Genomic DNA, 24,304 nt, shown 5'->3' on the forward strand with positions numbered 1-24,304 from the left:
AGGATAAAAGTCCTGAATTTACTTTGTTAATTTACGCTTAAGGTAACCTGATTTTTATAGCAAGAAGAGAAGCTAAAGAATGATAGTTTTTTATATATTTCCTGACAACCAGTGTACTAGAGTGTGAGAGTATATAAAACTTAAGTCTAGATAAAGAACTGATTGTTGTTTTACTTTGTTTTGTTTTTTTTTCCTAAATCTCGCTCTCTAGGAGAATGCTGTCTTTATAGATACCAAGAAAATGCCTACAATTAAGAAGAAGGTAAGGAAATTGGAGGACCAAGACACCTTTGAGTCTCGCTGGTAAGAACTTTAGTTAAATGGGCAAATTAAGACTTTGGGTTTTTTTAGTTACACTCAAATTTGCAGTACGCAGTCTGGCTAATGGTACGCTGACTTAATCTAAAGTGAGCTCTTTGTTAGCCTCTGCTGCAGGCCAGAGCCAAGGCACAAGCGGGCTGGGGTTCTGAGGGGGAGGAGGAGACCTGGAGTCCAGTCACATCCTTATCCGGAGCAAACATTCCAGGGAGGCCCAGACCTTCCCTCCAGCCTCCCCACTCCTGGCACTAGACAGTACAGTTGTGGTTTAATATATAGTGAGGTTTTTCCTGCCCTTTTCTTAAAATTTAATACATTTAAAATTAAATTCAAATAAAGTACTTTCTTCTTTTGAAATTAATTTTATTTGTTATTAAAATAAAAAGTTGAAACACAAATCAATGACTTTTAGCCAATAGTGTTTCTACAACCTTGTAGCACTTTGCTTCTATAAAGCAGTCTCCCTTCAAATTTCTTGTTTAAGCTTATGGAAAGATGTAACCTACAACTTAAAAATCAGAGACATTGATGCAGCCACAGCAGCAAAGCACGCGCTTGAAGAAAGACAAAGAGCTGAAGCCAGAGCCAGAAAGGAGAACGAGACCCCATGGGAAACAAGGGTGAGCTTTATTCCAACAGCATCCATGCCTTCTCACCTGTAGCATTTGTTCATTTCCAGTTGAGTCATAAAAACCTTACACCTCATGATTCCTTTTTTCTAGTTATTCCATGAAGATGGAGAGTGCTGGGTTTACGATGAGCCGCTATTGAAACGACTTGCTGCCAGCAAACATTAAGTGGGTTATAAAAGCAGAAAGCATTCGAGCCTTGGCTTAGCAAAGTTTACATCTGATACCAAGACAGCCACCAGTGATCACGTACGTACCGTTTGGAGAACCTGACCCCTCCAGCTACAGTGGTTCCTATCTCAGGGATACCGGACTTACTGGTGCAGATAAGCAATTCAATGAAACAAGAAACGTCTTGGCTGTGCAGTAACTTACACGGGACTCTGCTATACTGGTAGTGTTTGGGCTTCGAAGGCAGGCTGTCGCAGCCCTGGCACCGGTGCTTCTAAAGCAGGGAGCACCTGGGCTGCGAAGCTGATGATACACTTTGTATAACAACCACTGTGAAGGCCATGGCATTGGTATCAGTTGCATAATATTCCTGGGTCCTATGTATTTAAAAAAAAACAAGAAACAAAATGCAAGATGTCATTTAAATCTAGCTGATGTTTGCGATGTGTAAATATGAGGATTCCTTTGATGGGACAGTTTGTTAGGAAAATGCTATGTCAATGTTATCTTCCACCTGTATGATAATCAAATCTTTTGGCATTTCAGTGTCTTGCCCAAAATAACTTTGTTATTTTGAGATTAAAATGTAACCCTAGGTAATTCTACTCAATGCATCTTAAAGCTTCATAAAATAGATTTTTCAAACTTCTCTTATGGACTTTTTATTTATTTCATAATAAACCTTTGCAGCAAGACTTTTTTCAGCGGAGTGATGATCAGTTGTTTTATGTGAAATGTATTATTTTTTTCCCACTGGCATACGTGCAGCTAAACCTACCTTTTAAAGTAGTTCATGAACTAGCAAAAGGAGCAGAAGTAGCAGCACTCACAGTAGAAGTTTTCTGGAATCTGCATCCAGTTTTGCGTTGCTACGAGCGCACCAGCACATCAGGAATCTTTGCATTTCTGTGCTTTGGCTTGATGTTAAATAACAGTCAAGAAAGTAGCTAAAGGTAGCAACCAAACTATTTTTCTTTCCACAGTTAAATCTACCTTTTATTTGATTCCATCTCAAGTTTGTCTATGTTGCACCTACAGAAAAAACTAAAAAAGCAGTGTGAGATTGAAGCCTCAGTTTTTTTTCCCCTTTCCACCCCCTCTTGTAACTCAGCTCCTCCAGGAGAACTGTGGAGTATATTCTTTGAGGAGCTGTAACTGCTGGTAAGCAACTGCTGCAGGAACCATGCAGAAGACAATCTGAACAAAAAGGAGCTGCCCGCTCCTTCAGCCAGCTGGAGAGGAGAACACGGCATCTTTCTGGTGGTGGGGGGAACTCTCCCTTCGGTGCCTATTCTTCATTAACTTGGGAGATTAATGAGTAAGGTTGGCTGGAAACTGACTTGAAGAAAGCTTCCTTGGTATCTGAACGGACATCTTCATCCCAGCTAACACTACACTAGGTTTAAGTTTGTTGCAGAAAGCACCTGTATTACACATCACTGCAGGGCAAGATGTCATCTTTATTTTAATATTTTATGGTAAGGGAGAACATTCAGAGTTGATGTGTAAGCTTTGATGTCCTTGATGGAAGTAACATTAGTCAAAGAAGTTGGGGGCAACAAAATAAGATGAGGTATTTCACCAGATGAAGAATTCTGTACTTCTGAGACAGCCATAACCTCTGAGTCCCCTTCATGTTTTCCATATCCAACCACCTGGAAAAGAGTTACCAAAAAAAGACATTTGCCTCTAAGCTGCTAGAATTTAGATTTCATTCAATGTTCATCTGCCCTGACAATTAAATACAGATACTTAAATGCAATGCAAATGACAATAATAACTAGTAGTGTAGAAAATATGAACAGTAATGTGGCTAACGACCACCTTGGAAGTTAGATTACAGAGCTCTTCTCCCACCCTTACTGGCTCCCTAAGGTTATCCAAGTTTGGCCTTTCTGAAGTTGGCAACACAGAGCTGACAAACACTCACATGTACGCTGAGCGCTTTCTTGTTGTTGCTTCTGTGATCCTGGAACCAGGTGACCAGGTCTGATTTTGTAACAGACTTCAGAGCTTCAATCTGAAACCCACAGGAATGAGGTTTAAGTAGCACAGGGGTGATCCAAGTAATTTTAAACACAGAAATTGTTTCTATAGCCCATTAGAGAAAAGAACCTTTTTAAAATAGCATGTAGTTTTAGAATTGGTGTGCCACTAGTATTATACATCCCCTATGTATGCTTTGCATTTAAAACTGATGAAAAAAAACAAAACAAAACAAAAAAAAGCCCTGCGAGTGTTCCATTTGGCATCATTTAACAACAAGGGAGCACCAACCTCGCGGGCAAGCCTGTCAAAGAGATACTGCTGCGTCACAACTTCGTTCCAGTTCCTGTCGACTTCTTCTCCAAGATGGGAGTCTTCACATTCTTTAAGTTTTATCAAAGCTGTAACCTACATTTGAAAAAGACAGAACTATTTGTTTATTTCAAAGGGTTTAAACTGCCTTAATTTACCATCACATTCAATTAAATTGACAGAAAACTCAGATTACATTAACACAGGAACTCAGTGATTTCAGACTTTTAACTATAACTGGCCAGAGAGCAAATCTTGAGAGATTGACTGCAGAATGGGGTGAGAGCCAGGATTTAAAAGTGAGTCCTTTGTCCAGAAAACCTCAGTGATACACTGGATAAATGTAACCAAATGCTCCAGTTTAGGTGTCATTTAGCAGTTCAAAGCAGAGTTTTTCAAGAACAAGTTTTACCTGGGTGTTAAAAGCATCTTCAGTTAACTGCTTGATTTTCTCTTCAAAGCAAGAAAGAAACTCTTCTATTTTCTTGTCAACCAGTTCAGAACTAAAAGAGAGTCAAATAAGTGAATCAGGCAGGAAAAAGAGAAAAAACACCATAGTGAGGGGTAAAGTAGCAGAACAGCTCTCATTCACAACGAGGGAATATTTGGGACAGGCTTGCTTCCATCCTCCCCTGAAAAACTCACACATCTGTGGACAGTGTCCCAGGTATCGGGGAATAAAAGCAGTGCTCTGATTTTTAGCTATTTTAAGTGTTGTTCAAACACAGGGACTTCAGATAACCAAGCAGCGAGAAGAGTCGCTGCTGTGATGGTGTCCAGGATCTCAGCTGTGTGTCAGGAACTGCAGTCCTGAGCCCTGCACATAAAGAAAAATGATGTGATGTGACGGATTGTGAGGTTTCTGAAACACTAAAACCTTCACAGATGACACAGGTGTCAGTAATGGAAGTGTCATCCAAATGTAAATATTAGAGGCAGCAGTACTCCGTGCTAATTAAACTTTCACTGACACGGTACTATTTTTCATAAGTTGTGTATTTTTTTATATACCCCTTCAACTTTGGCAGGTGAGATACCTGTAGCGAGCCCCAGCTTTGAACAAACCATAATATCATTCTGTCTGCTGAAAGCGAGCCAGAGCAGCTACACAGCATTTACTTGGCAACAGATTGAGCTCTCCTGGCAGAATATCCTCAGGAGGGCAGTGGGATTTTTACTTAATCTTTGGATTACTTTTCCCCTGTTCAAGTCAGGACTGCTGCAGTTTTAAGAGGCTTAAGCTTATTGCTTTATTTAGGTGTTGTTTTTCAGTCACTATGTTGCAACTGTCAGCAGTGTCACAAGCTGTGGCCAGGACAACTCTTTTGACATTCCCTTGGGGCTCTTACACAACTCCCCTCTTAGAATTTAAAAAAAAAAAAATCCCTTCATGGCCTGAAACAGGTGTGCACTCTTACATGAAAGACAGTACAGGGAAAAGCTCAGGCAAATGCAAACCGAGGTCAGCTGTGACCTAATCTAACAGAACAAGAAGTGAAACTCCCTCGTTAATAATTCTTCAGGTGGATGTTGTGTAAATGCACCACTTACACAGAATGTGCCACGTAAACGGTGTCGCAGAGTTAGTTTGGTACCTCACTACATGCCTTAAGGCTCAGACATTCAGTGCCATACGTGCAAGGTCCACTGGCCACCTTGTTAAGCTGGACTTTTCTAAAACCAGTTGCTATAAGTTTCCGTGCTGAAGTCCTCCTTACTCAGATGATGGCAGCAACAGCTGCCATTTACCAGAGATCCTTTACACAGCAAAATACAGTGAGGAACAGCCAGCCAACTTCCTCAACTCCCAGGCTGGCAGACCCACCAGACACCTCAAGCAGAGCCGGTCTGTGCCAGCCAGGCCCTGCTCCCTGAGGATGTGACGGACAGGGTGTGGTAAAGTCACCAGAAACGGGTGCTGGCAACTCGGAGGCGACTCCCATGGCCCAAACCTGAGAGGGGTGATGAACACTAACCATGGAGCTTGCACTTACTTGTATTTAGTTGCCTGGGTTGCTACTGTGACCGAGAAACCAAGAATCCCAGAAGTATTCCTGCAGGTAGGGTACACATGGTAGCTAGAAAAAAAAAAAAAAATTCATTCCACAAGCACAATTAAATTTTCATTTATATGACATGCTACAAGTTAAAATAGCGTTGATACTTTAGAAAGAAAAATCTCAGGTATAAATTCTCAATAGTCTTATTTCCTTTATTTCCTGCATCACCGCACTTCAGTGTTTTCTCATTTTTAGGAAACCCTTTTAAGCTCGGCAGAGTATCTGTGTGCGTGTTCTGCAAACTAATTCCAACACAGTGACAGACCTGTAGTGTGAAAAGCCTGTTCCAGTTTCCTGAGGAAGAAGGGTGCCTCCGAAGGAGGCTGCTACGCACCACAGAGCTGCTGTGAAAACAGCCCTTGGGGAACGGGGAGCTGATTTAGGAAGTGGAAGGAACAACTTGATGCTGAATAATTCTGAGTTAACACAGTAGTAACAGATGCAATTTATATAGCACTCAACAGGAACGTGGCTGCAGCTTGTAGCGATTTTTGGTTTTGATGTGTTTATGTTGCTGTTTCCATTACAGTAATTGAGGAATTAGCCACTGTGCTGGAAGGGTTTCCAGAATAAAAACAGCAGGGAACAGCAAAAGCGGGTGCGTAGGAGCAATCCTGCTCAGTGAACTCACCCGAGGGTCTGCTTGGTTCTCAGGAAGTCAAAGCAAGGCTCTTCCATGTGCATCTGAAACGGAGCACAACCGCGTTACAGCAGAAGCGATGCTCCTCTGCAGCCACCCCCGGGTTCTGCACAGAAACGTGCTCACAACACACCCTAATGACTGAAGCGCTGCCTTTCCAGCTACACCCACCCCATCAGAAACGTCTCAGTCTTCTGGGTCAGTAGCCAGGAGAACAATCTTCCATACTGTCTGTCACTGCAGCAGCTAGGGGATCCTGTCCCCAACACTCAGCAGTCTAACCAGAGTGAGCAACCGATATCTACTGTCCCCTTTGTACCGTTTGGCCGCACAGCCTTATCTGAGCTCCAACCACTGTTTGCAGGGGAGACACTTTGATGAGTTAGGAGACACAAACGCTAACTTACCACCAGCAGCTCCATAAGGGTATATTCCCTTAGGTTCCTGGCACCTGACTAGAAAGAAAATGAAGAATTTAGGGTGATTTTGTGGAGTTAAATGCTACAGTTCAGACCAAGGTGACAGTTGTGGCACATGCCTCAGCCTGGACTGCAGCACTAAATTACTGTTCACAGCAGCCACAGAGGGAAAGTTCTTGTTTTCCACGGGGGCCTCAGTATGGCCTTCAGGAGCGGGGCTCAGCCCAGGACCATGCATCAGTGGTGATGACACCAGGAAATCATCAAGGTACAAACCAGCTACTGGCACAGGCTGGGAGGGGAAGATGCCGGTTTCACCAAAAGGGAAACCAAAAGCTGTGAGAGCCCCGCAGGGTTCAGCCTCTTGGGCCTAGGGTGAGCACTCACGTGGGGCTTCAATGCACTCAGACTGCTCTCAGGGCTGCAACCTAAGTACAACTGCAGCATCAGCAGCTACCAGAGGAAACAGAGCAGTACGCACCAAGCTAACGTGTTACCTGGTAATACACTGTCACTTCAGAGTTGGCATCACCTTTGTTGAGAGTTTTCACCTTACACAGCAGATGTGTATTTGGCAAATCCACCACCCGGAACTGAACGGGGCAGGGATGGGCCAGGGGAGCAAACTGGAGCTTTCTGAAGGGAACACAGACAGCAAAGTATCAAACACCAGCTCACATCTTAGCCAAAATCAATACAACACCCAGGCATTTACACACTTGGCCTGACATTATTTTCCCCTTCCTCAAACCAGAACAACGTCCACTTAAACTGCCATGGAGAGCAGCCCCCTCCTGCAAACACCGGCAGCACTGTATGCAGGAGAGAAGGGAATTTCTGCATCGCTCCCACCCTGGCCCCCTCCTTCAGAAAAGAATCTTAACTTGATTATAGTTTCCATATAATGAGTGGTGCAAGAGTCAAGAGATACTCACTGAACAACGTAATTCAGAAAATCCTTTGCTTCCTAGGAGAGAAAGCACAAACGTAAGTTTTATTTAGAAGATAATTATCACCCCAATTCATGGTCACACACCACAGTGCACCCCTTGAGAAAGTGACCCCCTGACACCTACATCCTTGCCCCCTCGTCTTATCCCAAGTCCCTCCGGACACCCCTGCACCGCGCTTGCAATGTAACTTCTCCAGAAGGAGAATTCAGAAGCCAGAGAAATAGCATCGGCCATCACAACAGCAAAGCGTGCACACAGGAGACAAAGCCCCTCTCTTGTGCGTGAAGTTGGAGCTCTGGGAAGGAGACTCTTGGGCTGAAGTGGAAGAAATGGGAGGAAGTAAAAGAAAAGGTAAAACTGACGTAGGAGTTACAGGGCTGCACGTGCCACACTGTGAAAGGAGCGTAGGTCGCACAGAGGCTGCAGCAATAAAAGCTTTTTGAATGAAGGTTCTTAGCATATCATGATTCGATTGTCAGACCTCCTTCTGTCCCACAGCTCAGGAGGGGACAGCTGACACTACAAGAATCTGACCCCCTAAAAGACATGAGTGTGTTTTCTTTAGGAGGCTTTAAACAGTCTGAGGGTAAACACAGCTAAGACAAACTTCTTGGCACAAATCACAATTGCAGGTTTCTCTTGCATGCCACACGCAGGCACTCAGTGACGCTGGATACATGGAGCTAAGCCCCATCACCACCCTGTTTGAAAAAGCCTGACAGGACTCTGTGTGACCTAGTCCCAGAGCAGAAGTCTTCAATGAATACTGCAGGTGTTTGACAAGACTGAAGTGAGGTTTGATCAAACCACGCAAGCAATCTAATTGCCAGGATAAATGTATTTTGAGGGAAGCCTCCTCCTGTGGCACCACCACGGCAATTTCTATCAAATAAAGCAATATAGCAAACAACATAAAACACAGTGGCAACAGGAGAAACAGGTTACAGGTATATTTCTACCACATTTTTCCCCTCTCTGCAGTTTAAATCCAAATTCCTGGAAACTTCTGTTCAAACTGCAGCTACAGACTCCCCAGTGGCTTATCTGGATGAGCACTCCTGAGTTGTAAGAGCTGAAGCTGCCCTGTACCAGCGAGCCCTCAGACTGCCAGCGCAGAAGAGGCAGTCAGCTGGCAGGTGAGTGCTGGAGTTGCGGGAACTGTGTTAAAGCGCATTTTAAGAATATCAGTGTGTGTCAGCTGCTGAGGCTGTACTTACTCTGCTAGTGAAGTTTCCTTGTACGAGACCCTCTACAAAGAGCTGTGATTTGAAAGCCTTTACAAAGGATGAGAGAGCCTCAATGGAAAGGCCGTTCATCAGCGTCTGGTATTTATCAATCATGGACCACCTGCCGTGTTCCAAAATCAGGAGACGCACATCCCTGCAATGCAAGAAGGAAAACAAAACCACAGGCTACCAAAAGCTGTTTAATGTAAGAGATCCCATTTCTGACTGGGGATCGTAATGGAGACAAGGAGATGGTCCCCAGCATTGCTGTGGGCTGATCCTGCCCTCCCAGCACCCGCTGTTGGCTACAGGTCGCTTCAGAACAGCAGCTACCTGGATGTCCAATGTGACCCACACGTCTGAGATGCTGGTTGCAGAGCTGCTTGAGCTCTCTAAGTCATGAGCAAACCCTGGAACAAGCCTCCATGAACACACAGCAGCGATTCCTCAGCTCTTCAGTTCAACCTCAACATTTCCTGTGCAGCCCCTTTCTGCCCTCCCCCAGAACTCACTTGGCCAGAGTCTCAGGTTTGATGAGGATGTTGAAGTACGTTTTCTTCAATTGCTCTGTTATCATTTCAAAAACTGCTGGAGTAAAGCTGAAATCAGTCAAGTAATCAATGATGAGCTGAAACAGAAGCTGTAAAGAAAACAGTTTTAAGTCAGTTGCCTTTTTTTTTCTTTAAAGAACCAATTTAAACTTAATCCTATATAATTTAACAAAAAAATCATCATCATTTGCTGAATCTAAGAGACACGCAGGGTCACTGAAGCACATTCCTCAATTCTGTTAGATGTTCTTTGCTAAACAATTCTATACCAAACTACAGTCAGTTTCAAAAGGACAGCATTTTTAGAAAGTGAATGCAATAAGCTCAACATCCCAAATCAACAGAGGTTTCCATATTCTGTTGAAACAAACTTAGCCTGCAAATTACACCATTTCTGTAATAGATATTCCAGTTTTTCCTTTTACAGCTGACCAGCACAACGACATCACAACAGAGCAACATTCATGATTTAAAAATATTCATACCATGCTATTTGCATCTCTGGTATTTTTTGTTAAATCTCACATTAATAAGTCTGACACATAACTGATGGTCTTGTTAAAGCTTAAGTCAAGCTCTTGCAATCAAAGCCTAAGGAAGCTCGGCGGTTCTCTCCTCTTTGATCACGATGTTCTCTCTGTGCTTGCCGTGTCTTATACACCCAGCATTTAGGGAACAGGAACAGGGATCCCCCACTCCTCGTGAGGAAAGCTCTTAGCAACCCAACAACGAAAAACTGCACCCAAAGTGAGTGTGTTCAGAAGCTGTATCTCCAAAGTCAAATTGTAACCAAAACCTATTTTCATACAGATTTCTCCAGACAGCGCGCAAACAGCCTTAGCTTATAAGTGGAGAGGCTCCAACACTCTAAAGGGACATGGGAGACTCAGCTCTTTTTAAAGGAAAAGCTGTTCAAGTCTTAATGGCAATACAGTTATTACTTAAAGATTTATCTTAAGTCAGCCTAAGGTCAGTAATCTGAGCTTATTTAAGTGACTAAAGCGACATCTTTAAACATCCAAGCACATGAACAAGTATTTGCTGCATTACCCTGTATCTGAACAGAGACACAAACTTTCCAGTTTGAAATATCCCATCTAAACATACAAAGCTCCAGCCAGCTAGGCTCCAGCTGCTAGGAGAAAAAGCAAGTACACTGAAAAGCAGCATGCATAAAAGTATTTGGAAGATCAGCAGTACGTACAGGTAGTTTATGATTGAATCCTTTCACTCGAATGACTAAGCCATGCTCTCCAGCTACTAGCTTGTATTCCAACTGAGCCACATCTGCTTCGTAAGCTGGTTCACCAAGATTGTGGGAAAGGATGTTTACAAATGTATCAAACAAAACTATGCTGGATGGAGAAAAGGACAGAGGGTTAAAACGAAAGAAAAAAAAAAAAGACAGAATAGAAGATAGATAAAAATCAAGCCCAATGAGTTTGACGGTGCACACGAAGTTCTCCTACAGAAATAATACTTGAGTAAAACGAGATTCAAAAACAAATTTTCAACAAACTTGGAAATACAAAATGCAAGTTTCCCTTTTTTTCAGAAAGCATATGACACTACTTGACATTCAGCTATTCTTTGCAATGAATAAGACTCCAGCTTCACATTATTTAAGATTTCTTCAATGTAGGAATGCACACTGTAACATGCCAATATTCAAAACATTGAATAATCACAGAAAATTAGATTATTACACTTTGTAGAGGAATGGGGGACAGATGGACTCAGTCATGCTGAAGACTTCAGTAACTACATTACTATTTATCAAGATAAAAAAAAATAACAATAAGCTATAGCAAATCAGGCTACACAATGTGGAAATTGCAGTCTGTGCTTTCAGTTTTTGGTTATTGCCTGGATCCCAATTCAAAGTTCAAACTAACAAAGGCCAGATGAAAACAGATTTATAAAGACTTTCCCAAAACATTATTGGTGCAGGTCTCAGCAGGCTTATGATAAAAGCATTACAACATTTTTTACAAATGGTGATGCTACCCTAAGACTAGCAAAAGCGCAGCATGTGCAGAGCTATAATCTTGAGGTCTGTCTAACGAGCAGTTGGTTCCTAAACGCTGCCTATTTTCTCTTCACCTACTCCTACAGGCTCCCAAATTGCTGGTTCAGGACATGACTGTGGACTGCTCTTTTCAGGACCAACTCTTTCTCTAATCTAAGCACTTCCTTCTGGTATGTGCTCTGCTGCTGTTACATTAATTTTTCCAAAACTTGCACTGGGGAATAACACACGATGAAACTCATACACATCTGTTCGCTACAGTAACAGCCTGCTGCAGAACCACTCTCACTGAACTACAGATAAAGCCACAAGGAAAGTGGAAGAATATGAGAAAAGGAAGGCTTATTCTATTCCAGTTTAAAACTAATCTCTCTATCATTTTTCACTGGGTATGGGAATTTAGTTACTCTGCCAGATAAGTACAAATCATGTAATCCTTACTTCTCTGCAGACTGCTGTATCAATGGAGAGATCAGATGGAAACGAACATAACCTGGTGGGGAAAGAGCAACTCAAATGAGCAACTGTATAAAAAGTGACAGCTTTCTAAAGTCAAATATATTTCCATGGGGTTATTCTTTGGTCACAATCTGAGTCTAATCAAAATAGTCATTCAGCTATAAGAATGTATTTTTGCTTATATCAAGTCATGTCTTTTCTTTTTCCCTCCAGAAACTTCCCTCAAAAATCCAAATAATAGAAAATACAAAGTTGTGCTTTGCAGAATACTAACTCACATGATGTGACCAATATAAATAAAAAACTCTACAAAATATTTGTTTAACAGACACTAAAAATTGTGACATTCTGCTTGAAAGCAGAAATGTATTTTCCACATTTGTCTCAGACTCAGGTTATATTTTCCTCTTTCTGTAGAAGAGGAAATACTCTCTTCTAATTAAGCCCTTGCCTCAATATCATATATTGTCTGCCAAATTCTGTTCATAGTCAGACGTGCAGAAGTCAGTGTCTTTCAGTGATTCCACTTTTTAACCTGAGGTATCAGCAGGGTTCCTTTGTTGCACGGTAGTTTATCTCCTTCTCTTTTATCTAGCTAATAAACATATCAAAAGGACTATAGAAGAGCTAACAGTGAACACTAGATTTAAATGACGAACACTATCACGGGTTATTTAATTTCAAAGAAATTCCAGCTGGTAAAAACAGGGACTTCCTATTCTTCAGAAAGCCCTAAGGCATTTACCTTTTGGGATTTTGAACTTATCATCCTTCCTGTACCAGAGACAGCCTTGTTGCGTGCTTAGTGTTTTGACTGGATATTCTGTCTCAGGGCAGTCAGCAATTTTCAAAGCAAAGTCAGTGGCTAGCAAAAAGAAAAATCAAACCAAAACCAGAAGTTAGTGGGTTTCACAGACACAGCCAGGGTACATGCATAGAAGCCTTCAAAATTACCAAGAAAATACATTTTCCCCCTCCTAGTTTGCCAAGTTATATGTGATAATGCTTTCCCAGACCCAAAGCACATTTATTTTTCGGTTCCACACCAGAACAGTGTGACGAACTGGGGATCTTGCATTCCGTTCAGGATACAAGTTATGGGTTTATTTTCATTTCATTTTGGCAAAGCTACATGGTCTTTAGACGCTTTCAAAAATAGCAGGATTAAGTAAATAAGATCGCTTTTTGAGAGTGTCCAGAGCTCTGTGTTAACTCTCACTGATTATGTGAGGCCTGCTCTGTTATGGATACACGATCTATGAATTTATACCTTAGAAAAATTCAGTTCCTATAAATAACACTAAATAAAATCCAGGTGAAATGAGCTCTCATACTTTAGAATTTTCAAAATCAAGTTGATGTGCAGATGGAAATTAAGTTTTACACTACAGAAAATTCTCAAATAAATTAATGAGGAAAGATTTCACTCACGCTCAGGTGCCTTACCTATGTATTTGTTTTCTTCTGGAAGGTGTAAATCCTGATTTAACTCAAAGTCACTGGCCCATAAATCACTCCAGTACTTGTCAATATCTATAAAAAAAAAAAAAAAACAAACCATGAAATGCATTTAGTTCAACAGGAAGTTAATGCTATCCTATTTCCTAGACCAGTCAACTTATCTCATCTCTCTTGGCTATCTCTGTGAAGATCTGCAGTATGAGAGGAGTTTCTTAGTGTCACTTGGTTCATCATGACTCTTTCTAAATCCCTTCCTACGGAACTCCCCTGGAGCAGGACTGAAGCAGTCCTACTAAAAAGTAAACCAAGCCTGCCTGCTTTAGTAACCCAGCTACCAGCATGCCCTGTCCGTCATTGTGTTCTTTTCCCTGTTCAGGACCTGAATGGCAGCAAAGCCAGGATCCCCACCACCTAAAACAATTGTAAACTACTAAACTACAGAGTGGGAATCAACTGATACCAAACAAAGAAGAAAAATTATTGAGTAGGACAGAGTACTTGACTAATGTTGAGGTCAGTAAAGCACTGCAGACTCATTTCTCTACTTCCCTATGGTTGTATTTTGTGTTGTCACCCTTCTCATATCTCTAATGCATGAACCAGACATTCTCTAAGTTTCTGCTGCTGTTTTACCTTCCACACTGTATTGCGTTCCAAACCACCGCTCTTTTAGATGACACTGGCCTTCATTGGCAGCAGACAGCAAGACGAGGTTGGCTCTCTGAGGACTGAGCTGGTTAAGGGCGTCGGCGATGATCTACAAGTTCAAGACAATACTTCAGTTCAAACGCAACTCTGGCTCTGCCTGATCCAGCAAAGATTTCTCAGTCTGAACACAGGAAGAACAGGACATAACAAGCTTACAAAAAAGGAGATTTGCTCTCTGACTATAAAAAGAGTGTTTCAATTAATACAAAATCTGTGCCTGTATTATGCCTAATTAAAAATACCTATATTATACAGCATGCCCGTATTTTCCTTATGTCAAAACACGTAATCAGAGTTCAAAGAATATTTACCTCAGGCTTGTATTCAAACAAGAGCTGGTCTCCTGTCAGAAAATCCTCCTTTGGAAACAGCTGCATGTTCTCACAAAGGCTTTCCACATAGTCAACTGGATCTGTCTGTAAGCAAATAAATAAAGCTATTTTTCACATCATCAGAAAACTGAAATACCAATTTTCTGTTCTGAGAAGAGCTTGACTGGTCAGGTATGCTAAGCATGAGTTGCATGCTATGCTTGTTACAGCGTTTAGTTTCAGTTATTAAACTAAATATATTTCATAACCATATCTAATGCTCAAGCCTCCTCTGAGAATCCTGAAATACCAGACACATCATCTTTGTAGAAGAAACCTTGAGCACGTAGTTTACAGTCATTAAACCTACTACGTTAAAGACCCAGTAGAATGCACTCCTTGCCTCCAGGGAACACAAGCAGAATCCTGCAAGTCAAGATGTAAAGTGATCTGGAACCTGGAAAGAGCAAGCCAAGGAACTGCTGCTCCTGCATGAGTATCTCTGATTCTGCTCCTTTCCTAAGTTCTCTGCCATGATGCACAGTGTGAGGAGGAAGAGATTCTCCTATTCGGACATGAAAACATAGATTGCCTTTTAGCAGTGTAAGACTGCTTAGTGGAGAGCTTCTTGCTGAGCGCTTTTGGGTTTTTCTGAACCAGCCAGCATCATACGGCAAAGATTGTAGGTCCAGATACAGACCACAGTTCACTCAAAAAGAGGTGAGTTGGACCTCTGTGTCTTATAAATGTAGCGGAAAACATGACCAAGAATTTCTTAAGACACTGTACACCGGAGGAAATATTAAATCTCTTTTGGGACACATAACTGCTTATCCCAAAACCACGCGTCTGTGACCATTGTTTTTTTAGGATGGCCATGAACCAACTCTTTCCATCAACGAGAAGAGCGGGGTGCAATGACTAACCCATTCATCGGTTGCACAATCCTGTCACAAAAGCACATCTTTTTTCCTTGCTTTCTAAGTTAAGTCCCTGCACTGACAGTAACCTCTTAACGATCACTTAAAGTCAACTGGCCTGTTAAGAGTCCAAAAGGCAGGACTCTTAACAGGTATTTCTCCAGTGTAAACTTAGGTGTCTTCTATCCCCACCTGGCTTAATACTGGGAAATACGTAGTCTATTAGAGCAGTAACAGTTTTGGGGAACATAAGATTCTAGCTAGAAGTACTAGCAAGAACCAAGAACCAATAAGAACCTTTCAGGACTAAATAGCTTCACTTTGATTAAAAAGTCAAACTTCAAAGTGGACAACCTCTGTTGGAAATGATTAAAGGCAGAATCATAAAATTGTATGTAAGGCAACAGATATTAATTCCTGATATGTTAAATACTAAATAGCCATCCTTTACAGATTTTTAGTTCTTCTCTACTATTCTGGGGAATGTTTTTGTTAGGAGAAGACTGTTGTAATCTTGTAATAGTTGAATTTCACTAATAAATTCATAAAAGTTGTGTTTTACTAAAAAAACAAACAAACAAACAAAAAAAACCAACAACAAAACAAACAAAAAAACCCACATGGCATTAAAAAAATGTGCTTGTAAATCAGTGTAAACTTGTTCCTACCAAAGAAATCCACTGCTCTGTTATCTATCACTTGGAGCTGTTAGCAGCAGTCCTTGCGGTCTGTATCACTTGCAAATACCACGTCTGTTATTCAAAGGCCACTCAAGACACTCAAGATCCTCCGTATGCTACTTTGAAGGCAGAGCTACAGATGCAAGGATTTGCTAAGAACGACATTTCTAACATCCTGATGCTCACAGCAGACTGGCAGGTCTTAAGAGAGTCTGAAAATACTTGGAGCATCTGGAAAGAAAAACACTCCACTATCAGTACTTCTGATTGTTTTCTTTCCCTCCTTCCTGAATTCGTGTACCTTAAAAGAAACCAACAAACTTCAGTGATGCTTTCAAGCCCTATATGTATCATAGAATCATAGAATCATAGAATGGTTAGAGTTGGAAGGGACCTTCAAAGGTCATCTTGTCCAACCCCCCTGCAAGGAGCAGGGACATCCCCAACTAGATCAGGTTGCTCAGAGCCTCATCCAGCCTGGCCCTGGTTTTTTTTTTTTTTTTTTTTTTTAACTCTCACTTCTACCAAAAACTGGAGCGTGCTCTAGAAGATTTTACACCATTCTTAAAACTTCCTTTTCTTTGCTTGATTTCAATTACACATTGGCTTTAGAAGATTTAATCTTATTAAAAAAAAAAAGATTTTCTAATATCACTTACTTTTAACTCTGTAGTTGACATTTTAGCGTGGATAATTTTCTCTCTTACAGACTTTGTCTTTCTTTTCACATAAATTCATACATTTTAATGGTTTTTCACACAAAGTGATGGCAACAGCTTAACAAAATGGCCTATAACTCTTATTTCAGATAACGTGACTTTTATAAGATTGATTTGATATTTATAATCTTTGAATCACAGAAGTGCTGGGTTGGGAAGGGATATCAGAATGTCCTTAGTCCAATCGCCTGCTCAACGCTGAAGTCAGCTCAGGGTTTTCTACAGTTGGGTCTCAGAAACCTCCAAGAATACAGATGTCACCACATTTGTAGACATCATTTCTAGTGCTTAATTACTCTCTTGGGAGAAGTTTTGCCTTTATGTCCTTTCCTTATATATCTGTCACATAGCCCTTTGTAGGAAAAGAATGAGAGGCTGCACAAATAAGGTGATGAAATTAATGCAACTGAGATATCAGGTGGCTGTCCCACACTATTTGCAATAGTAGGAAGAGAACTTAAGTAGATTGGATTAAAAAAGAAAAAAACTTTTGTGTGTCGGTGCCTGTCTGCATTGATTTTCCATTTTCTATTTTCTATTGCCCCTGGAAATGTAGTATATGTATTTGTTTTCCCAAAAGGAAATTTTAGTGCCATTCAAAAAACCCATTACCTAGTAAGAACCAGAACATGGCTAAATATAGTGTGAATAAGAGAGTCAACGAAGTGAGGCTTCTCAAATGATCTAAATTGTGTTCCCTTTTTTTTCTTTAATAAAAACAATATTTTGCTAATCATTATTTCAGTAAGCCAAGGAAGACTTGACACATACCCATGTTTAACTGTGTAATGTTGTAACAGCAGACAAGGGGGTCATTAGCACCCTAGCCTTTGTGCGGCTAGGTCATCAGAAAGCCACACCTTTCACTGAACACTGCTTTTCTATTCCCAGAAATCAGCAGTGCTAAAACAGCTTAAAAAACCTGCGAAATCAGGCAAAAATATTGAAAAGCCCCAATTTGCAGAGCACTATTTTCATGGGCATAGAACTTCACACACAAGGGCCTAATGATTAAAACTGAAAAAGAGCCTACCTAGCAGATAGAGAATGAAAAAAGTAACTTCTAATTCCGTTAAGGAAAAAGTCACAATACTTCTTAACCTAGAATACAAATTCTTTCAGCAAAATACAGCCTCATTAAGTGCATATTCTATCTCTGGTTGAATAGAACTTTGAAAATGTGTTTTAAAATCAAAAAGAATCCTTTTTATGGTTTACCTATATCAACACAAAACAGTGGGTGAATACCTGTTCTTGGTAGTGAAATTCATTAGCTTCAATCTTCTGTATTTCTTCCCATATTCTGTAAAGGAGGGAGAAGAGAATACAAGTGTATTTCCTCTATTATTCCATAACATTTATCAAGAATCTAAAAAAAGTAGTCTTCTAGGAAAAGCATCAGGGGTGAGCTCAGTGATTCATTCAGGTACAAGACACAGAATCCATTATTACAAGCGCTTTCCTTCCATCCAAAAGGGCATTTCTCAATTGGCAGAAAGTTCTGCTGTTATCCAAAGAGGAAGACTTAACTACAAAGTGTCAAAATCTGATACCAAATTAACCTAAAGGCTAACACCAGAACACCACAGTCCTGCCTTCCACAGATTTGGCTAAACAAATTTGTTTAAATAAATACAAAACGGCACCTAACATCTACACTAGTTTAGCTTATTAAAATTAGAAATTGGATCACAGGAAATCAAACTAAAAGCTCCAAGAAATAAGCATAAACATTTAGCAAATTCATTTTTAAACTTTTTAAACTGATATGTTTCCCACTCAGACAAGTTTTACTACTGACTCACTGTTTACGCGTTAGTAACTCCACAAAAAGTGCAAACGCTACAAATAAAAGGCTAATGGAGAAGGACAATCTTATGAGTATCTGATGTAGTGGCAAACACTTGCCTTTTATCTGGCCCTCTTTTCTGCAGCATCTTCACATACTGAAATACAACATGGGCCACCTGCAGACAGAAAGGAATAAATTAATTTTTCCAAACATTAGGAAAAGAGTAAGAAAATCAGGTTGCACTAACCCATACCTCGTAGAAGTGCTTGTAACCTTCATCAGTCAAAGTCACAGAAATGCTGAAGACTGAGTAAGTGGAGTTCTGTTCAAATCCTGTCTCACCGTTTCCTCCATACAAAGCAAGAGCCCAAAATCTATGGAAGAGTTAAAGGTACTTACTAATTAATCATTTTGGCTTTATTTGAGCTTAGCTAAAATTAGCATACCATAGCTTTACTTATAGAATGATAGAACGGTTTGGATTGGAAGGGACCTTTAGAGGTCATCTAGTCCAACCCCCCTTACTTCAATGACTATCAATCCGTTTATAGTTTACAAAAAACTTTTCCAACATAAAGATGTGAACCGCAGGATACAAAATTCAAGCAAAACAATGAAAAAAAAGGTTGTTTTTTGGATATCTTTTAAAGATCAGTCACAGATACTGCTGATCCATGAATCACAAACCAAAAACCACTTATCTCTTACTGGGTCTATCATAAATTTAAAGACTATCACTACAAAAGGCTGATAGAAAAAGCAGACTTGGCCTTTTTTTATATAGGGAGAAAACACATACATACAAAATAGTTTTCCTTTATTTTAATCATAGCAAAGCATTTAATTACCAGGCTTAAAAAAATACATACTTTTTTCTAAGGAAAGAAAGAACACTGCCTTTGCCTTCATGTCCCACCAACCAGGAAATATAATGAAGTGGCTTCACCCTAGAAGAAAATTTGAAGGAGATTAAATGCCAGGAGGTAATATGTTTCACAGAAAGAACTCAATTACTAGACAAATGACCAAAATATATACTGGGTGCTTCTTCATGGCAAGTTTTGCCTTTTCAGGCAGCGTTAGGATAATAAGCTAAAAATGTGGGAGTTCAGAACATAATGACTGATCTGAGTCAGTGAGGAAAGACGTTAAATCAGCTGTGTATCAATTCCACTCAGTTTTTTAAAGGAAACATATTTGCATCAGTTTACTTCATTTTAAAAATGTTCCCCTAGCTGAACCAAAGTAATCTGTAACACAAACTAATGAGATTCTTTGGTTTGTTGTGAAAATCAAGAAATTATTCACAACATAAACACAGTGGAAGTAAAATTCAGCATTACTGTACCTGTAATACTGTTCTTGTGGTGGAAGGGCCCAAGTGATACTCAATGAATGAACTTTCCTGATTGGAATAACTGAACACAAATAAAATTATTGAATATAAATATACAGTGTTAGACATAGATAAGAAATTTTACATAATGCAGAAAGAACGGTTAAAAATTATTCATAGCCACACAGAATTATTCTCAAAGTACCTGGATCACACAGAGAAAATATGAAGCTAGGTATTCAAAACATTTAAACAAATCTATTTTACTCACCTCTGTAAAGCTTGTGAAATTCCGGTGTGTCAAAAGGCTGAGTCAGATGGCCAAAGCTGGGTTTGGGTAAACCACTTAAAAGCAAAATTAGAGTGTGATGTTACTGGCAAGGATTCAAGGCTACACTCAGACAATCACAAGAGCATCCATAAGCATCCATAGCCTGATGCGACAGAGGAAATACACCAGACAAATAAAAAATGGCTCTTGACTAAGAGTGCAGTCCAGGATCCACCCAGCCCGAAGTGGAAGGCAACCTGGGATTCACTTGCCCTCTGCCCGCACAACAGAGTCATTACCAAAGATTTAGATACATCATCTCCTCCCTCTCCTTCTGTCCAAGGCGGTAACAATAAAAAGTTTGCTTTTGTAACAGGGAAAAGGAAAGCCAAGCACAGTAAAAAAACTTCCCGAGTTGGCCTTGGACTCACAGAATCCCAATGGATTGTCTTGTGGGGAAAGAGGACTGAGAAGGACGGTGGCCAGGAGAGAAAAAAATGTGTCCCTGTATGGCATTAGACTTTCAAAAGCGCATTTCCACGCACCAGAGAAATAAACATCTTGCAAAAGCAGAAAATGAAAGGGAAAATAAAATGCTTTTCAAATTCGTAAATCTTTTGCAGAACCTCCTTTTTAGACAGCACACTTGAGTGAATTATTAAAAAAAGATTAAGTCCTAACCAGTTGCCACCCTAAGTAGGGAGTCACCCTAAGTAGGGTGTCACCTGATTCAAGATACAGTGTTAATTTATTTTGCTGCTAATTATTTTGGACACAAAGCAAAGATAAGCAATGTAAAATTATAATCTAGGTTTGAATGATTTATCATGAAACTGAGGTATCAGCACATATTAAGCAAACACTGCTGCAAGTTAGCACTACACAGCTTGCACGCTAAATAAAGTCTTCCTGAAACAACTAATGTCAGTCTTTAATTTCCAAAGTTGTCCACTTTTTTTTTTCTGGATAAGGATGTTAATTAATAAAGGTTAATTTCTTTTATTTCTCCAGTAAGGGATGTTTTTAAAAATCAACATTATAAGAACAGGTAATTTTATAATTTGCAATGCCTTTATGCATCAAAATAATCTTACTTATTTGGGATCTCTGAGAAGATTTCTGTCACCCACTTTTCCAATGTATCCAGTGTTTCTAATAAGGAGAGGAAAAAAAGAAAAGCAGAAATACGATTTCCTGAAGATCTAAGACAAATTCTTTATCTTATCTCACCAGTTCAGTTATTTTAAAAGGCTGCAAGTCAGTATATCTTAAAATTGCAAAGCTCTAAATTTTAAGCTTCATAGCTGTTGGTTTGAGCCAATTTTTGATATTCACTGAACTATATCTTTGGTCATAGCTCTGGGTTGTATATACTGCTGAAATCTCAGGCTGATAAAACTGGGATTTAAAATTCAGTTTTATCTGGTGTGACTGTGAAAAGAAATTACAGACTTAGGGATCTACAAAATCACCAGTACTTGCTTGACTCATTCCATCACTCTGTGTCCGGAATACACGCAACAGCTTCAAACCTAAATGCAGTCCTACAGTGCTAAGAATTCCTTTTCCCCATTTTTTTTCCTAAAGGAAGTGTGCCAAGAACCAGAAGTTTAAAGTTTATTTAAACAACCAATTGGAAATTGCTTGTTTAAGCAGGCATTCTGAATGCCCAAAAAGTTATGCTGTATATGCTAAACAACAACAATAAAAAAGGTGAGACTGGGTTTGGGGAAGATTCACAGTTTCTTTTGTTTTAACAGAGACAGAAATACAAAGTTGACCTGGCTGGCTATCAGTTCCCGCAATTTTCTCCCAGTCATCAGAAGAAACAACATTACAATCTATTTCTACACAAATGATTACTCAAGAGGCATTCAATGCCCTAAAAAGTTTACAGTCAGACAGAAAATAAAAGCATAGGAGCAGAAAAGAATTACAATGTCTATTATTACTATCTCCATTTTACAGATAGGAACTTCAATCATTTCAGCATTCAACAAAACCCCTAAGCACAAATCTAACTTGAATGCATACAACTTTATTTCCAGCACAGGTCTCTACTACATGCTTAACTTGTAAGAAATATCTTTCTTTCAGTCTCAGCAGAAATAACAGATAGGTCTGAATTTCTCTGCTGAACTTAAACCCAATTCCATTTGCATAGAATTTTTCAGTCTACGGGGAAAAAACTTAGAATCCCTATTCTTCCTAGAGAAATGTGTTTTATTTTAAGACCTCTTCTGAAAGAATCCCAAACAGAACAAGACAACTGGGAGACCCAGTCTCAGTCTCCCCATCATTTTTCTGTGGAGGTTCACTGTTGACAGCAGAGAAAGCAGCAGCATTAAATCATGTAAGTCCTCTACATTCCTACAAGATTCTTTTCTAAACATACCTTTGAGATTTTACCTTCTGTGTTAATCTGGGACCTATTCAACAGTTTCAGCTACAAGTTTCTCAAGAAGTGGCAGGATGACAGTAGCACAGCACAACTACTCAAGTCTCATTTCATTTGGAAACCAGGCTAAAATCTGCACGTAAATACCTCCTGCAAGACTGGACAATCCACTATAACGACTTGGGCTGCAGCTGTACTGGTGCCAAAAGCAATACCTCATCAACAGCAATGAGCCTGTTTTTAAGGAACGACTGATGTTACCTTTAGATTGGACAACTAAAGTCATATAGTGAGCAGAGTAATGGCGCTGCCAGAAGTCCCTCAGTCTGGTGTAGGTATCAATATTATTCATTTTAGGCTCATGTTTGAGCGTATCTGCATTACCTGTAAACATTAAAAGGTGGTTAGTTATCTAGACACCGATTACATCAAGACCAGATACACTGAGTTTCTTTTCCTCCCCTGGCACTGAGCCTAGTCACAGTAAGCACATTAAAACTACCTAATAGAAATGGGGAGTTAAAGGAATGTTAACCAAAATTTAATATCTTCCAATTTCTAGTTCTATTATAAGGACAGTTGATATTTCTATGACTAAGAGGGATAGAGTCCTCCTGCATTATCAGATCACCCATATTGTGTACCGCACAGCTCGCTATGTGTTGCCAGTTATTTCCTCACCAATGGAACTTGCAGAACCGGGGACAGGAAGAGAGTAAAAGACAATGTTCAGTATAGGTCACTATGGAACTTTATAAAAACTACCTACATTTCAAAGCTGGTAACTCTATTGCCCATCACACCGCAATTTACATGCCCACCAGCATCACCAGGGTGAGGGAGCTGGGACTCTGTTATTGTCCAGTAGAAGGACAAATTTCCCTCCTGCTCTGCTCACATGGCTGTGAAGATCTACTTCTGCAAGTTCAACAACGAATTATTTACTTTGAAAAGCTTTCTTAGACACAAACCTAGAAATACTTTATTTTTTCCAAGAAATTCTAACAGCAAAAAACAAGCTCAAGCAAGACAGAGATGACTCAGAGTACCACCTTTACGTTACAGAAAGTTACGTGATCGTATACCTAGAGCTTTAACATCAGCAAAAAGCACTATCAGAATGCAAAGTATCTTAAGCAGCAGACAGCTGCTTTTATTCCCAAACATTGTACTGTAAAATGAATAATTGTTCTAATACTTCTGAGCAAGGCTAGTGTTTGCTGCGATAAGATAGCTCATGTTAGTGCATCTGTTAAGTGATTAAAAGTTTAACTATTATCACCACTTTATAACAGAAATTCACAACTTACCCCAAAAAAATTTCTTCATAGGATGTCCAGGTCTGGCAAGACTCCCAAAGAGCATCTCCTTTCTGTTTGCATCAGAGGGTCTTGCCAGCTGATACTCTGTTGATTTAAAGAATTTGCAGTGGCATGCATCAAAATTTGAGGTCACGTTCCCACAAAAAAAAAAAAAAAAAAAAAAAAAAAAGCAGAAACCCCAACCAAACTGAAAAGGAGACATACCACACAAATGTAGACTGAAAATAGTTGGTTTAATGTATGATGAAGTAGTGAAATAGGATAAGAAACAGGACTTGCTAGCAGTAATGAATATAAGTCAAGAGAAGATGAAAACTGTAGCTCATTGCTGAGAATACAGAAAGGGATAAGGAGGAGAAGCACATAAAGCCCCAACCTGTCCTGTCTGAGTGCTCTCAATCCAATAAATTTAAGGGGAACACAAGGCCATCAATATTCTACAGAGTCAGGCCCTGCAGAAAGGGCCAGAGAACAACTACAAACCTGCTTCTCTCATACATCACACAGAACAGCTTCTAGCCTAACAACGAAAAAAGAAATTGAAAGCCGAGCAAAATAGTTTCCAGAAATGCAGTTTTACAATCAGTTTACTCTAATCTAAATATAGGATTCTGTCAAAGTCAAGAATTTACC

The 24,304-nt window shown here is 39.9% G+C and overlaps 2 protein-coding genes across 3 annotated transcripts in view; one reads left to right on the forward strand and one right to left on the reverse strand.

Annotated features, from left to right (window-relative positions):
* OSBPL9 (oxysterol binding protein like 9) overlaps positions 1 to 1,767 on the forward strand; it is a 62,616-nt gene extending 60,849 nt beyond the window's left edge. For both annotated transcript variants that reach the window (XM_086753852.1, XM_086753853.1), the window contains 3 exons: positions 212 to 303; positions 803 to 938; positions 1,041 to 1,767. In XM_086753852.1, the coding sequence (XP_086609978.1) occupies positions 212 to 303; positions 803 to 938; positions 1,041 to 1,115 (303 nt within the window). In that variant the 3' untranslated portion in view covers positions 1,116 to 1,767. The remainder of the gene's footprint in view (positions 1 to 211; positions 304 to 802; positions 939 to 1,040) is intronic.
* Positions 1,768 to 2,558: 791 nt separating this feature from the next.
* NRDC (nardilysin convertase) overlaps positions 2,559 to 24,304 on the reverse strand; it is a 30,509-nt gene continuing 8,763 nt past the window's right edge. Inside the window, exons 6-31 of the mRNA XM_086753851.1 lie at positions 23,660 to 23,755; positions 22,611 to 22,733; positions 21,046 to 21,103; positions 19,952 to 20,025; positions 19,693 to 19,762; positions 19,214 to 19,291; positions 18,598 to 18,718; positions 18,461 to 18,519; positions 17,801 to 17,855; positions 14,234 to 14,338; positions 13,848 to 13,971; positions 13,200 to 13,286; positions 12,499 to 12,618; positions 11,736 to 11,787; positions 10,470 to 10,620; positions 9,227 to 9,354; positions 8,706 to 8,868; positions 7,471 to 7,502; positions 7,033 to 7,171; positions 6,524 to 6,571; positions 6,108 to 6,160; positions 5,411 to 5,494; positions 3,829 to 3,919; positions 3,396 to 3,512; positions 3,049 to 3,138; positions 2,559 to 2,773 (exon numbers count right to left, since the gene is read on the reverse strand). Coding sequence (XP_086609977.1) covers positions 2,579 to 2,773; positions 3,049 to 3,138; positions 3,396 to 3,512; positions 3,829 to 3,919; positions 5,411 to 5,494; positions 6,108 to 6,160; positions 6,524 to 6,571; positions 7,033 to 7,171; positions 7,471 to 7,502; positions 8,706 to 8,868; positions 9,227 to 9,354; positions 10,470 to 10,620; positions 11,736 to 11,787; positions 12,499 to 12,618; positions 13,200 to 13,286; positions 13,848 to 13,971; positions 14,234 to 14,338; positions 17,801 to 17,855; positions 18,461 to 18,519; positions 18,598 to 18,718; positions 19,214 to 19,291; positions 19,693 to 19,762; positions 19,952 to 20,025; positions 21,046 to 21,103; positions 22,611 to 22,733; positions 23,660 to 23,755 — 2,513 coding nt within the window. The 3' untranslated portion in view covers positions 2,559 to 2,578. The remainder of the gene's footprint in view (positions 2,774 to 3,048; positions 3,139 to 3,395; positions 3,513 to 3,828; positions 3,920 to 5,410; positions 5,495 to 6,107; positions 6,161 to 6,523; positions 6,572 to 7,032; positions 7,172 to 7,470; positions 7,503 to 8,705; positions 8,869 to 9,226; positions 9,355 to 10,469; positions 10,621 to 11,735; positions 11,788 to 12,498; positions 12,619 to 13,199; positions 13,287 to 13,847; positions 13,972 to 14,233; positions 14,339 to 17,800; positions 17,856 to 18,460; positions 18,520 to 18,597; positions 18,719 to 19,213; positions 19,292 to 19,692; positions 19,763 to 19,951; positions 20,026 to 21,045; positions 21,104 to 22,610; positions 22,734 to 23,659; positions 23,756 to 24,304) is intronic.

Source organism: Chlamydotis macqueenii, chromosome 8, assembly GCF_036417535.1.
Source record: "Chlamydotis macqueenii isolate bChlMac1 chromosome 8, bChlMac1.mat, whole genome shotgun sequence".
Classification (NCBI taxonomy): Eukaryota; Metazoa; Chordata; class Aves; order Otidiformes; family Otididae; genus Chlamydotis; species Chlamydotis macqueenii.